The 15,203-nt window shown below is 43.2% G+C and overlaps 1 protein-coding gene across 1 annotated transcript in view; it reads right to left on the reverse strand.

The window, feature by feature from the left end:
- Window positions 1–686: 686 nt before the first annotated feature.
- Window positions 687–15,203, reverse strand: part of PDCD1LG2 (programmed cell death 1 ligand 2) — a 23,180-nt gene continuing 8,663 nt past the window's right edge. The window contains exons 3-6 of the mRNA XM_015407466.1: window positions 11,278–11,637; window positions 5,948–6,238; window positions 3,525–3,671; window positions 687–1,093 (exon numbers count right to left, since the gene is read on the reverse strand). Coding sequence (XP_015262952.1) covers window positions 1,011–1,093; window positions 3,525–3,671; window positions 5,948–6,238; window positions 11,278–11,637 — 881 coding nt within the window. The 3' untranslated portion in view covers window positions 687–1,010. The remainder of the gene's footprint in view (window positions 1,094–3,524; window positions 3,672–5,947; window positions 6,239–11,277; window positions 11,638–15,203) is intronic.

A 15,203-nucleotide genomic window follows, 5' to 3' on the forward strand; every position in this document is an offset into this window, starting at 1 on the left:
CCCATTCCTTGTACTGCTGTCCCACTTAAAACTGGGTCCTGCAACTCCTTCCAACACCATTTTGTATTCAAAGTGCTTCATATATATCATGGTTAGGCCTAGGTTTATTTTTAACCTTTGATCTTAATATTAACTTTTAGAATTTCAGAATTGTAATTTTTTTAAGAATCCTGTGTATAATTTTAGATGTTATTTCACTCTACAATTTTACTGTTCTTTTACAACTCTCGCCAAGCCTTCTCGCCGATTTCCTCGCAGGGGATCACACTTGGTCTTGAACTACTTGTTATTTACTTGTTTCTCATTGTACTGTTTGCTGGTATGTGACCGTTATAATAATAAACTTTGAAGCTATCATCACAGTAATCCTTACAAGGACTGCTTTCATTAGGCCTGTACTGATGACCTCATATTGTAGACCGAGGTTGACAGAGGGCAGCTTGTCTAAGGCCACCCGCCTCGAATGTTTGTTGCTGAGTGAAAACATAAGGACACAAAGGAACTTCACATTTTTCTCCCATCACAAGTAGCAAAGTAGGAAGGATGCCATTTTGACCACCATGTTAAATTCACCTCTTATAATTTCATCTCTTTAATGCATAAATAGATACACAAAAATTCAGACACACAGTACAATCACATAACATTTAATACATACTCAAGTAACCCTTTAAACTGCTGAGCAATAATACTGATAAAAAACAGAAGCAGAGTTTACCTCTAAAGTGCTGCAACTTCCTGATTTTTTTCTAAAAGGGAAATATGAAAAGTGCAGAATTGAAAACAACATCACATGCTTGTCTGAGTTCTTCCATTGGTGAGATCCAAATCTCCTCAGAGGTGTGGTGGAAAGACAAGGGGCATTCCACGTTAAACTCTTATCTCATGGGATGAATATGATGCAGGTGCCAACGTGTCACCAAGATCTAGGTCTTTTCATCATTGTGCAAGTCTTCCAGGTTTGGATTACCCTTCAGATGCAGAAACAACACATGGAGAATCCTGATTTGTCAAATTAAAGGACTGCTAGTGATGTTCAAACTGACATCTACTTCTTTCACTCTTGAGCGGTAGGAAACATTCCTACAGTTACCTAAAAGTGAAAGAAGATGAGAATTACTGTTGCTTTTTATACGTTTGGCCACATATTTGCATACAATTTTTCAGCTTTTCCCAAAAATGTATTAAACCTTTTCCCCCTACAGAAGCAGCCAGAGTTGAATTGCAGGAAGAGTATAGGATAAAAAAAACGAGAGGGTGTGTGTGTTTAATTTAGCTGGAACAATCCTGGTTATCTGAATCGTGAAGCGAGTGGCATAACACTGTGCTAACAGAGGTTACATTTATGATTTCGGTGGAATCCCCCTCCTTACTGTACCTGCTTCCCCATGCTGCACAGCATCCCATTCTGGGCCCTTGATCCTCAGCAACAGCATTTGGGGGCTGAGGGAAGTAGAGAGCTCCTATGGTTGGGGGAGCCAATAAAAATAGTTTCCATTACCTGCTACATTGATATAACTAAGGATCTAATCCCCTGTTCAAAAATTAACTGTATATACTAATTATGTTACTTATACTGCAATCCTAAGCAAAGTTACACGCATAGGAGTGCAGTGTTACTCTGCTCTGTGGTAACTGGAACAGTTTACTTCTTTTGTCTTACATGGAACGTTAAACCAAACAAAACTGATATATTCTGATCTTAACATATGAGCATTCAGCTTCATATGAACATGTGAGAGTCAAGGTCTGCAAACCCCCTCGAAATGTTCATTCATAGTCACAAATATGTCACATGAGCATGGCAACTGAAATGTGAAGTGTATGATGGGAGAAGCCAGATTTTTGTTGGTGAGTCAGAATTATAGTCACTTGCAAACAGAATATTCAGGGCCAGACCTTAGGACCAATGGCTTCTACTCCAAATGGGCCTCCAACATAATGGGCCTCCAACATCATCCTTCCAAAACATCAGTACAGTTCTAAATCCCCATAACAGGAAACGTATGTTATTCAAGAACTTCCTGTTGGTCTTCTATATGTTGCTGGAATTGACATTTGGTATTGCTCTGAAGCAGCTTTCAGAAACAATCCAAGTTGTGTAGTTTATTTTTCAAACAGAACAATGCTGATCGAGTTAAAGTTAATTATGACAAAATCCAGTTGAAAGCAATGGGACTTAAACAAGTAACAACTTGATTCAGCTGGATGCACCTAACTTCAGTTGTAGCACCATAGTACTGCCCCCCCATTTAGCTGTAAAATCCTGGAGTCCTTCACTAAACACAATCTTATTTCTATTCTAGTTTTATGTTATACTCATTAAAGGCTCTCTGTAGCTTGCTACAGACAAAAAAAATGTTTCATTACAAACCCATAGCCTGCTTTGCTCAAAAAAGTGAACTAAGGCAAATTACAATACAGGGATCTCAAAATATGAAGTATTTTAAATGAATATATTCAGTAAACCAGGCACATAGTCATATCCAACATCAAACTGAATCATTACGAAGAATTGTTATTAGATTTGTATAAAAAAGAAGAAAGGAATGTAAATATAATTTACAGAGGAAAAACTATATAATATAATGTCAGTTAACATCATATTACTCCAAGTAATGTGTTGGGACTCTGTTCTTTTACGTGGGGTGTTGTATTTCCATAAAGATTCCTTTCTTAGCAAAGGGAGTCCTTGGATCCAACCCATTATGTCCTGTTTTCCCCCATCTTGAAATTTAATTATCATTATCAGCAATGTAAAACCTTAACATTTGTCACATAAATCTGATAAACATAATTTAAAAGCCATTGAACACAATAATGCCAATATGTGTGTATGCTTTGGCCTCTTTGAACATTGTATGCATTTTCCCAAGTCATCCATTAAATATTATATATATAGTTCTCATTTCCCTCCTAGCTCTCTTTATAGTTAATTTATTACCTCATTTTAAGCCATTCTTCCTACGTAAGTTACTACTTTCCCAGTTTTTAGCAACTGACATTTTAGCTGCACACAGAAAGTTGCCAGTTAATCTTATATTTCTTCTTTATAACAATAGTTTTAAGTGTTTTAATATGACGTTATAGCACATGAGGATTTTGCAGAATATTAGAGAACTTTTTTGAATAAGAAAGATTTGCATTACCTTCAAAGGACTCAAACAAATAACCTAGGGCCTTTGGGGAAGTACCCTAATATTTGAGTCATCACTGAGAAAGTCTGGTCTGTATCCTGGTAGACTTTACAGAGTGATAAACAGTACTTCCTCTGCAAGACTTAGTGAGTGGGAAATTGATATAGGAAGATACAACAACTTCTAGTAGGAAATATTGTATGAGTAAGACCAGCCTAGGCAATAGAGCCATGTCAGGTATATAAATCATGTGTGAAACATCTTTCATTCAACATGTGAACCAAACCCACCTGACAGAGCTGTTCAAGCGGACAGCTGCTTTAAAAAGTCAGATGATGGTTGGTTGGCAAAGCAGGACAGGAGAGAAGCAAATAAGTTGTTTCTTACCTTGCTGGATGCACAGATTTGTGGATGATTTTCTCCTTAAAACTTTAAAGACAAACACTGCTAGAAAAGATAACACCACCAAACTAATTGGGATAAATGAAATGAGAAGCTTTTTTTGATACTCAGTAGTTGATTCGCCCATATAATCTGTAATCAAGAAAATCCAATTTATTATTTTACACAAAACTTGCCAAATTAAGCCAAAACACCTTGATTTAATCAACTTGGGATAAAAGCCTTGCTGTAGCAGCTGTCCTATATGCTGACAATGAGCTATTGTTAGCAGGAGTGCAATAGGTTGCAGGAAGGCCAATGGTACAGCCAAAACTATGTGCACTGATATTTGGCCCACTTCTGCCAATGCATGGCACCAGCTGATCCCAAGGCTGTGATAAAAATCCTTGTAAACAGTGTTCTTTGTTTACTTGTACCCCTTAATCACTGTTCTGTCCCCATGGCAGAAGCAACTCTAAACACCAGCTTCATTGTGTTACTAATTGGGCTGCCAATGATCAAGACTGATTTCTAGTCTGCAGTACAGTGGCTTTGCACAAATCTCGCTCAGTGATCTCCAACATGGCATCAATGGGCACCCTGCCACCTGCCAATGTGTTTCCGGGTGCCCATTTGTTTCTTCCCCAAAGCAAATAGCTAGTCCTGGCTTTCCTTCATCTTAGTGGAGTAGGAGGTGCTTCAGAAAACCCTCGTAGACATCACCAGTGTTCCCTCTAAGCTGAGTTAGTGTGAGCTAGCTCACAGTTTTTTAGCCTCCGGCTCACAGATTTTTCTCTTTGCTCAGGAAGAATGGCTCCATAGCAAACTAATTTACGCAGTGGCCGAATTGCTTGCTCACAACTTTAATGCCAGTAGCTCACAGAATATTTGCTCACAAGACTCCATAGCTTAGAGGGAACATTGGACATCACCTCTGGGTCTGCAGGGATCACCCATTCAGAAACAGATGGATGCTTGGCTTGGAACCTCTTCCCCATACAAACATACACACACAAACAGCCTTTGGGGATTCGTCCTACCAGCCTCAGTAGCCATTTTATGTAGCGTCCACTACGTATCCTCAAAATGCTTAAAAGCTAAACAGAGTTGGGTCCCCTGTGCTAGTTGTTTGCATGGAAAAGTAACCAGTGTGTGCATGTTTACTGTTTGCGTTCCCTTCAGGGTTTCAGATCCCATACCACAGAAGACCAGGGAAGTATAGCTGTAACACATTTTGAGGTTTTCATTTCTATATGTAGAAGTGGGAATCCCAGTTCTAGAGTTCTGTCTTTGCTAATACATCGCAGCAAGTGAAACAGCAGCATTCTTTTCACTGCTGCTGAGAATTTTTCAGGGAGCTGAAAGTGGCACAAGGGAGCCAGCCGTGCTCATCATGAGACACACAATGGTTGCCCCCCCCCCACCTTCTGCTTCTGTCTCTAATCAAAAGGATTTTGCAACTGTAGGGGGTAATTTGGTATAAAATAATGGAGTATGATGCTGCACTTAATCCTGCATAAACGGTAAGATAATGGTGCCCTTAGAATCCATCTGCAACGCTCAAAATGCGACATGTAACTATGCAGACATAATTGGTGTTACATGTTCTGACTGCCTTGTCTTTGTTTTGCAGAGTTACAAAGACTCGGGTATGGATCAGTAAAAACAACAAGGAAGGCTGAAGGAGATAAACTGAGAACAGAACTGGTGATGATTAGCCATAAAAGTTGACAAGGAGGGATCCACATGGATCACAGAAACCTTGCTTAATGTCATGTCCAGTTCTAAGTGTTGATGAAACACTGTTTACTCGTTTCAAAAGTGTTGCTTACAAACATGTTTTGACACGAGGAGTAGAATCTTATAGAAAGAAATGTGATTCCCTTGAATCCGAAATCTAAAACTAAATCCCTGCTGAGGGTCTAAGGCTGCAAAAAGGTTTCTTTTGTCAACCTGAGGGACTGAGGCAAAATGACTGCTGAGCTTGGCCTGGGCCATCACTTATCATGACTGCCTTGCCAACCTCCAGGTGGTGGCTGAGGATGGCCCGCTATTACAGCTGATCTCCCAGTGACAGTGTGCAGTTCACCTCAAGAAAATGGCCACTTATGGCATGAAGTCCCTCCCCAAACCCTGCCCTCCTCAGGCTTCACCCCCCAAAAAATCTCCAAGTATTTCCCAACTCAGAGCTGGCAACCCTATTTACAAGGCAGAATAAGATTATCACCCACCTTCTGTGCTTTTCCTTAGAATGTCTCTGAGCATTCTGTCATATAAAATCAATTCAGTCGCTCACTGATAGAGGCATCGAATGTTCAGTATCCCTTAGCAAATTACAGTGCAAATATGAATAGCCCCGAACGTATGCATGTCAGACCCCTGCATAAGCAAATGCAAATGATTATGTGAAATCACAGCTGAATTTTTACCTAACTGAAACGCTGATACGTATTCTGACGTTTTTTCATTCAGTTTTTTATTCCAGAACACACAGGTGTAGTTTTCACTAATGCTTTGCTTGACTTGCAGGACGCTGGTTACATTGAACAGTCCTTCATCAGTCAGTTCAAAAGTAGTGTTTGCAACCATGCTGACATTAGGTTTCCTTCCATCGTGCCAGGATACCTCAGCCAGGGGATACCCTTCTGACTGACAAATTAAAATCAGGCCCTCTTCCTCAGGATCTTTCATTTTCTGGATGTTTATTCTTTTGTACGAAGCTGCAGAAGAAGTAGAGCACAAGAATGATTTAAGATGTGTCTGCACTATTTTGGAGACACAGTTTCATTTTACCTTCCTTGGGTTTGATTTACACTAACATTATATGATGAAACTTTCTTGTGGTCTCTTGAATGATTTGATATTTACCCACGACTCTGGATCTCTTGGCTTAAGGGTATTCTAGGGGATGGAAGGACTCATAGCTGAATGGTAGAGTTTTGCATAGCCAACAGTCTGCTTCAGTACAAGGTGACTCTATATGTTCATCAACATATGACATGGTAAGTAAACGAGCTCACAGCATGAGGTAGAGCTTTAAAAAGACAAGTTGCTAGGCAAAAAAGGCCTATTCTTGAGAATACTCAAGATTAAACTGCACAAAAAATCTCCCTGAGCCTGCCTTTTTTTTAAAGCACCAAGGTATTTTAAGAGCATTTCTCATGGTTCCTTTTTAATATCTCCTAGGATAAAGAATAATATATGTGGCCTGAAATGTGGGAGGGGGGCAACTCTGACCTTAATTTAAAGCACACCAGCCTCTGTTCTCAAGTGAAGCTTTCATTACTTCAGTGCTGCAAGTAGGCATAGTTAATAATCAGAATCTTCACTTAGTTTGGCAATGTGGCTGTCTACTCGGTAGAGGAGGGGATAGGACTGCCAAGTGGGGGTGGGGGGCCGGGTAAACCCCAGCTTCGGAGGCCCGATTTCCGCCGCCGCGGAATCGGGCCCCAGGGGGAACTCCGCCCCCCGAAGCGCAGCATGGCTGCATCACCAGAGGTGACACAACCATGTCAATCACGTTGGGGGCATGGCCCCGATTGTCGGAGGGAAAACTCTATGGTTTTCCCTCCGATGATCGGGGCCACGCCTTCAACATGATCGACGTCGCACGTCACTTCCGGTGACGTGCGCGCGCACATCGAAGAACGGCTCCCGGAGCCCGGCGAGGCTCCCCGCCGGTAAGAAAATTTGACTTGGCACCCTAGGAGGGGACCATGGTGGGATAAGTATGGACTATGCCATTTGCCTGACTCAAAGTATGAGACAGATTAAGGTGGGTAGCTGTGTTAGTCTGTCTAGCAGTAGAAGAGAGTTAGAGTCCAGCAGCACCTTAAAGGCTAACAAAATTTGTGGCAGGGTATGAGCTTTTGTGAGTCACTGCTCACTTCAGATACAGCTAGAATGTGAGTCCATCTGTCATTATATATTGGAAAGTGGAGTGATTTCAGATGCCAAATGATATTAGCTGGCAAATGACAACAGAAGGTGTGATTGGATTAGGTGTGATACGCAGAGAGGTAGTAGGCGTGGAGAAATCAGCACTGGTAATGAGACAGGAAACCCAGGTCTCAACTCAGTCCAGGTGGATGCATTGTCTTGAGCTTCATTATCAGTTGCAGTTCAGCAGTCTCTCTTTCTAATCTCCCTTTGAAATTCCTTTGTAAGAGAACTGCTACTTTTAGGTCAGGAACTAAATGTCCTGGAGGGTTAAAATGTCCCCCCACTGGTTTTTGAATGTTGTGGTTTCTGATGTCGAAGGGACTGGCCTGTTTGTCCAATGTAGAGAGTGGAAGGGCATTGCTGACACATGATCACATTAGAGGTGTGAGGCAATTGTATGCATTTATTTATTTTCTATCCTGCCCACCCCACAAGCGGGCTCAGGGCAGGTCACACCATACCAACTACTAACAAAGATCAATCAACCTTAAAAACTCTAAAAACAACCATTCCCAATTCCCGTTAATAAACAAGAAGGCATTCCAAAAATTTACGGTGTCCTGGGCCTGTATGGGTTCTCAGAGTGGTAAATTCGCTGCCATCAAGATCAAGGGCAGCTTGAGCAGGAGGGGCCAAATTGGTTGGATGTCCACCACCTCAACCAAAGGCCTGGCGGAACAGCTTCGTTTTACAGGCCCTGTGGAACTGCAATAGATTCCTCAGGGCCCTAATCTCTATTAGGAGCTTGTTTCACCAGGTTGGGGCCAGGGATTATCAATAGATGTTGATCTACTGAGTGCAAGGGTGTTCAGGGAACATATGGGGGGAGGCAGTCCCACAGGTGTGTTGGTCCCTGGCCACGTAGGTCATAAAGGTTAACACCAACACCTTGGAGTGGATTTGGAACTCTATCAGCAGCCAGTGCAATTGGTGTAGCACTGGCTGAATGTATGCCCACAGAGATATCACAGTCAGTAAGCGTGCTACTACATTTTGCACTAGCTGCAACTTTCAAGTCAGGTACAAGGGTAGCCCCGCACAGAGCAAATTAAATAGTCTAACCTGGAAGTGACCATTGTGTGGATCACCATAGCCAAGTCACAGGAGGAAAGATAGGGAGCCAGTTGCCAAACCTGTTGAAGATGGTTTGGCAACTACAGTGACCTGGGCTTCCATTGATAATGAGGCATCCAGTATCAGTCCTAGGCTCCTTACTCTTGGCGCTGGCGTCAATGGTGCCCCACCCACAGCTGAGAGCCGAATTCCCATATCTAATCCCCTGCAGCTCAGGTACAGAACTTCTGTCTTTGATGGATTTAACTTCAACCAGCTCTGCTGCAACCAGCCAGCCACAGCACTCAAGGCCCAGTCCAAAACATCTGGAGCCAAGTCCGGCCATCCATCCATTAACAGATATAGCTGGGTATCATCGCATATTGATGACACCCTAGCCTGAACCTCCAGATTAGCAGGGTGAGGGGTGCATATAGATGTCAAACAACATCGGGGAAAGGATCACCCCCTGGGAATGCCACAACCCAATGGGTATCATGGAGAAATCCTTTGCCCAAGTGCCATCCTCCTGGAGAAAGGAGAAGAGCCATTGCAGGGCAGTCCCCCTCATTGGCAAGGCAGTGGGTCAAAAGATCATGGTCGACCATGTTGAATGCTGCTGTTAGGTTGAGAAGCAGCAGCAGCACCAACCCACCTCAAACCAGGTGCCTCCAAAGGTCATCTGTAAGGTTGACCAGCACAGTCTCAGTCCCTTGGCCAGGGCGAAAGCCATACTGGAAGGGATCCATGATGGAGGTGTCATCCAAGAAAGCTTGCAGCTGTTTGACTGTTGCTCTCTCAACTACCTTGCCCAGGAACATAAGGCTCGACACTGGGCACTGGTTGGCCAGGACCATAGCATCCAAACATGTTTTCTTTTGGAGTGACCACACCACTGCTTTCTTCGCCCCGCCCCCCCGGAAAACCCCTGATGTCAGGGATAGGTTTACAATCTCATGCAGGGGTTTACAATCTCACCTTCTCTCTGCAGAGCACTCTGGAATCAATTTGGATGCATAAACACCCATGGGTGAGCATAAATCAGCTTGCCACTTAAACAGGGAATGTTTGGGAAGCTCATCCAGGCCTTAAGAGGGAAGTGGTCTGACCATGACACCACATAAATATCTATCAGATCCACATTTATCCCCATCCCCAAAATAAGATCCAGCATGTGACCTGCTTGATGTGTAGCAGATAGAAATTGGGAGAGTCCCAGTGCTGCCATGGATGACACTAGGTCCTGGCCTGAGAAAAGGCTGCCCCATTGGCATGGACATTGAAGTCCCCCAAGACTAACAGCTTATGGTATTCTAACGCCCAACCAGAGACAGCCTCCAACAGGCCCAGCAGGGTATCTGCTGGTGTGTTAAGCAGTTGGTACACCAGCCAGATAACCAAACTCTCCTCAGCTTCCCACACTGGGCTCATACATTCAGTGTCAGCAATTTGGGGGGCAGGGAGTGCCCTGAAGGAGAAAGGCTTTCAGATAAGTATCGCCCGCCCCCCGTGGTCCGGGACTGGTGAAGGACTGAGAAACCATGGGAAGCAAGCTAGTTCAAGGTGACAGTTTTGCCATCCCTCACCCAGGTCTCAGTCATGCAAGCCATGTCTATATTTTGTTCTGCAAGATAATCCCACAGAACAGAGGTCTTATTGTTTAAGACCTGGCATTGCACACATCTCTCAGGATGGGACTAAGGCAAGAAGGGGATGGAGCATTGTAGGCTTCCCATATCACATCATACTGGGTTTTCCACAACACATCTGAGTCACTGAACTGAAATAAAGAAAAACACGTGTGCGTGTTCCCCACAATATATGAGAAGTTAGTCCAAGTTCTTGAGGGTCAATGGGTTTGATGTTATGAGCGGGAAGCTGATTTCATGCTACTCTTGTGACTCATGCTTTCTTTTATGCAAAGTGGAGAAATGGCCCTTTCCAAGATTTGCCATGACACAGGCATTGTTAGGAAATACTGGATCCCCAAGGGGTATTTCAAATATCTTGTGAGTCACACCAATTTACCAGTATTAGATTGATCCATTTTGCTTAGTCTGGCAGAGAAATGCCAGGTCATCTGAAAAGCAACAGTTCTAGAATTTAAGCTGAAGAGCTCGTGGGATGCTTGAGCTGATGCTATTTCTGGAAATTGCACTGCCTCCCTGGATGCTTGTTTCTTCACCCTATAAATTATATAATCTGTTCATTTGTAAAAGAGCTATTTTATAATAATTTGTTTCCTTACAAATGAACACAATATATACATGATAAGACTTAACTTCCAGTATTCTTTCTTCTAAATGAATCTAATACTGCAAATAGGGTTGCCAAGTCCTGCCTGTCGCTGCAGTGGGGGACTCCCGGCTCACTCCTGGAGTGTGTGTGCGTGCGCAAAGTGTGCGCGCGCGCCACAACCACGTTACCCAGAAGTGACGCGACCACACCAGGCACACTGGAGGCGGGGCCACGACCATCCGAGGGAAAACCATATAGTTTTCCCTCGGATGACCGTGGCCCCACCCCCAGCGTGCCTGGCGTGGTCGCATCCCTTCCAGGTGACGTGCACGTTGCGTACTTTGGGGGTGGGGTTCCCCCCGGGGCCCGATCTGCCGGCGGCGGGGAAAGGGCCTCTGGGGTGAGGGTTTTCCCGCCCCCCGGGGGGACTTGGCAAGCCTAACTGCAAAGGATGCCCCAAATGACTTACTTTTCAGGGAACAGGGAGTAAACAATATTTTTTTTCTCATGGTATGCAGCCACCAACCTTTTACTTCCAAAGTAATGTATTTGTAATCAGCCTCTCCATAGTTAATGACACAGAGGAAAGAGCCTGCATCTGTGATCTTTACACTGGTGATACTGAGTGCTGAAAACCCCATTGGTAATTCTTCGTGCAGTAGGGTGGCTCTCCCTCTGTAGTCTGGATCTTGCAGTGTGAGGTCTTCCTGCCCCTTGTGGAGCTTGTAGATTTCTTTTTCTTCTTGTTTTGATGATATTCTTTTCCACAAGATGCTTAACATTTTAAAATTTAACTGGGAATCGACTGGAAAACGGCATCTCAATATCACATTGCTACCGTGCTCCACAGAATACCGAGGCTGAAGAACTTCCACTGTGAATAAAGCTAGGGCACAAACGCACAGCATTATTATCCATAAAGCAAAATATTACTATAGAAGACAGGCAACTGCAAGGACTTGTGGTGAGCATCTCATTTTCCCTTCCCCCACTATTTTCTCTTTCACTTCTCTGAAAGCCTCCATAGCCTTTCTCCTTTTCCTGGTTTAGCCACTCCTCTTTTCCTGCCTCCTCTCTTTCCCACACACAAGACAACCTACCTATCTGTCTCTATCTTCAGCTTTCCCTCCTTCCCTCCCCCTTGCAGCCTCTACCCAAGAAAACTATGGCTTATTGGACACCAAGCTCAGTTTTGCAGTGGGGAACCAGCAAGGACTTGCAGGGAGCACCTCACTTTCCCACTCCCACACTATTTCCTTTTTTTTTCCTTCCTGTTTCCAATACCCATTTATTTATTTATTTATTTATTCATCCCACACTATTTCCTTTTTTTTTTCCTTCCTGTTTCCAATACCCATTTATTTATTTATTTATTTATTCATTCATTCATTCATTCATTCATTCATTCATTCAACTTTTATCCCGCCCTTCCACCGAAGCGGCTCAGGGCGGCTCACAGCATTAATAAAACCAACATAGATAAAACACTAGTCCATAAAACAACTTACATAAATACAATTATACACCTTTCCTTGCTTCTTTCTCTCCTTCCCACCCCATCAACCAACCTACCTCTTTTTATCTGTTCCCCATCTTTGGCTATATTAATGTATATATATACTTCATGTGTACGCCACTGTTTTCTGCAATGGGAACCCAAAGCAGCCTACATCATTCTCCTCTCCTCCATTTTATCCTCACAATTGTGTGAGTTAGGGTTAGGCTGAGAAAGTGTGGCTAGCCCAAAGTCACCAAATGAGCTTCACTGGCAGATTGGGGGATTTGAACCTGGATCTCCCAGATCCTGAGATGAAACTTTAACCACTATATCACACTGGCTTTTGTGGGGTGAATGCTGTTGCACAGAAGTGAGCGGCCAGGCCTGGGTGAATCATGCAAGTCATGTGGTATCAAGTTGAACAGTGATTGGTGTTGGGTCTAATCCCCGTGGTCTTCTCTCAAAGGCTAAAACAGCCCTGGAAAGGGCCCTGTCCCCTCCCCTTGCCTTTTGCTAACAGAAACCAAGGCTTCAACTGGCAATGTTGTTGTGGTTGCCTAGCAAGTGCCATAGAGGGCATTTGCTTCTTGAAGTTACAGGTGCTGCTTCTATTATATTGAGGGATTTCAAATTCTTCTGCGACCCTAAGGCTCTTCTCAGGTTTGTAGAAAATTTGTCTTGTCTATCTATGGCTCCAAATTCAAGATTTAAGTATTCATAGATTTGGCCACTTTCATAATGATACATATTGATGATGGTGAACGGGGAGGTAGACTGAGGGTCTCCACTGTCTGATATTTATAGTTACCATGTGGATTTCAACTCTAAGTCTACTTTTTAAAGGAAAACTTCTATGGAGTTCTTTATAGTCAAAGGGCTCTTTCCTATATTCCTCAGCAGCATAGCATTGTTGTAGCTTGGTGGTTTCCTATACTTCTCCAATAGTGTAGGGAACTCAAGGTGATGTGAGAGGAATCAAACCTTTCAAACTTCCTGGAGGGACAATGACATGGTAACTGCGTTGCCATAATGGCATGAAAAAGAATCGTATGACAGCAGCATAAGAATCAGCTGTTTAAGGGGATTCTTTGGCAAATGGTGACAGACTGCTTACCAATACCTTATTTTTCAATACAATTGTCGTATGATTGATGTCTCAGATGCAGAGTTCCTATAAGACCAATTTTCATGCATATTCAAGGAGGTTCATCAAACACACTTCAAGAAAGATCATGGAATAGTGACGTCTCTTGTTTTCTTGGTTTGCTTGTTTGTTTTGATAACTGAATATGCTCACTATTCATTCACCCTTCAGGCTGTTCATATTAGGAAACTAAAGAACTCCACAGAAAAAGTTTTCTCTGTTTAAAAGCAGACTGTAAAGGAGTGGGGTTTTTAAACAACAATAATTTCTGACTGGGAGAGTATTAAAAGGAAGTTCAGGTGACAGCAGTTACAAAAAGGTTGCTTTTCAAAGCCCTAGTGTGTGTCAGCAGATGTTACTCTGAAACTCCCTGTTCTGGCATTGATGCCTGTTTCTCCCCTGGGTTAGACTTGAGCCAAGATGGAGCAAAAAAACTCTGACCTGAAGAGGATGAAAAGGGAGAGACAGAAGGGAATAAAGGAACAACTCCTAAATAAATTATGCTAAAGAACAGGAAATCCCAGGGAGAAGCTTGAGGAACTATGACCCAATGCTTTGCCCAGAAGACAAGCACTGACAAGTGATCAGACCACAATTAGTAACTTTCAGTAATTATATTAGTTTGCCATGGGCCACAAAACAGTCTTCCCTATTGCTCTAAGCATAGACATACTGAAAACATCACCTACAACTAAGCGCAATTTGGATTTGCCCAAGGAATCTGCCACTTTCTGTCCTGTTTTGTCCATCTTCTGTGATTTATGGGCCTAATGTGCTCCAGGTTTGAGACAGTCTGGATTAATTACACTTGTCCTGCTGTTTCCAAGCCCAGCAAGGACAGAATCCTTCCCCAAAGCATGCTTGTGTCTGGCACCCAGTATATGGTCCTACTTTCCCCTCTTGGATTTACAAGCTACCCAGACACCTGGATCTTCAACACAGGTTTTAGATCAGGGTGTCAAGCATGTGGCCCAGGGGCTGGATCAGGCCCCCAGAGGGCTTCTATCATGCCCAGAGTGGAACTGGCTGTCTTCTGCATCTTCCAGTTCTGCTGCTGCTGCGTCATCGTAGGTTTGCAGCTTACAGATACACACCCGAACAGCATACTCAAGATTGCAACAGCACAGACATTTTGATGCAATAATTGAGAGCAAGAGATGTCAGTTATCAGACACTGTTAAATAAACAAAATATTGCAAGAGTGCTAATATTTTTAAGCATGTTTTTATTTTAAGTAAAAAAAACCCACCATTTGTGTTTGTGTCCTTTATAAAGTTTATATCTCCGCTACCTGGCATTACATTTTATGACACACATGGCCCGGCCCAACAAGGTCTCATTTATGTCAGATCCAGCCCTCATAACAAATGAGTTTGACACCCTTGTTTTAGATTATCCTCTGGTAGCTATTCTCTTCCACACTGACCTTTAGCTCCATGAACCCCCACCAAAAAAACCTAAAGTGGTCTTTGTTTTGCTTTTTGTTTCCACATGAAATCAACCTACAATCACCTACCTTCTAGGTTTTCCCGTGTCAAGAGTGATTTTTCCCAAACATACTTTGGTACAATCAGGGGTCATTTCGTAGAAAAAGAGGTGCAGGAGCTCATTAGCATAACTCATTAGCATAACTTATTTGAATATGTCACACACCCTGACATCATCGGAAGTGTGTCAGAAGGCATCACCCACCGCTCAGGCTCCACTGGACTGTTTTGGATTGCGGGGGGGGGGATGTGTGTGCAGATCTGTCCTCGCAGAGGAGGGAGACCTTGTACCTGAATAAAACTTGATCTTAAAGGGGCCACTG

Source organism: Gekko japonicus, unplaced genomic scaffold, assembly GCF_001447785.1.
Source record: "Gekko japonicus isolate JY-2015 unplaced genomic scaffold, Gekko_japonicus_V1.1 scaffold667, whole genome shotgun sequence".
NCBI classification, from domain to species: Eukaryota; Metazoa; Chordata; class Lepidosauria; order Squamata; family Gekkonidae; genus Gekko; species Gekko japonicus.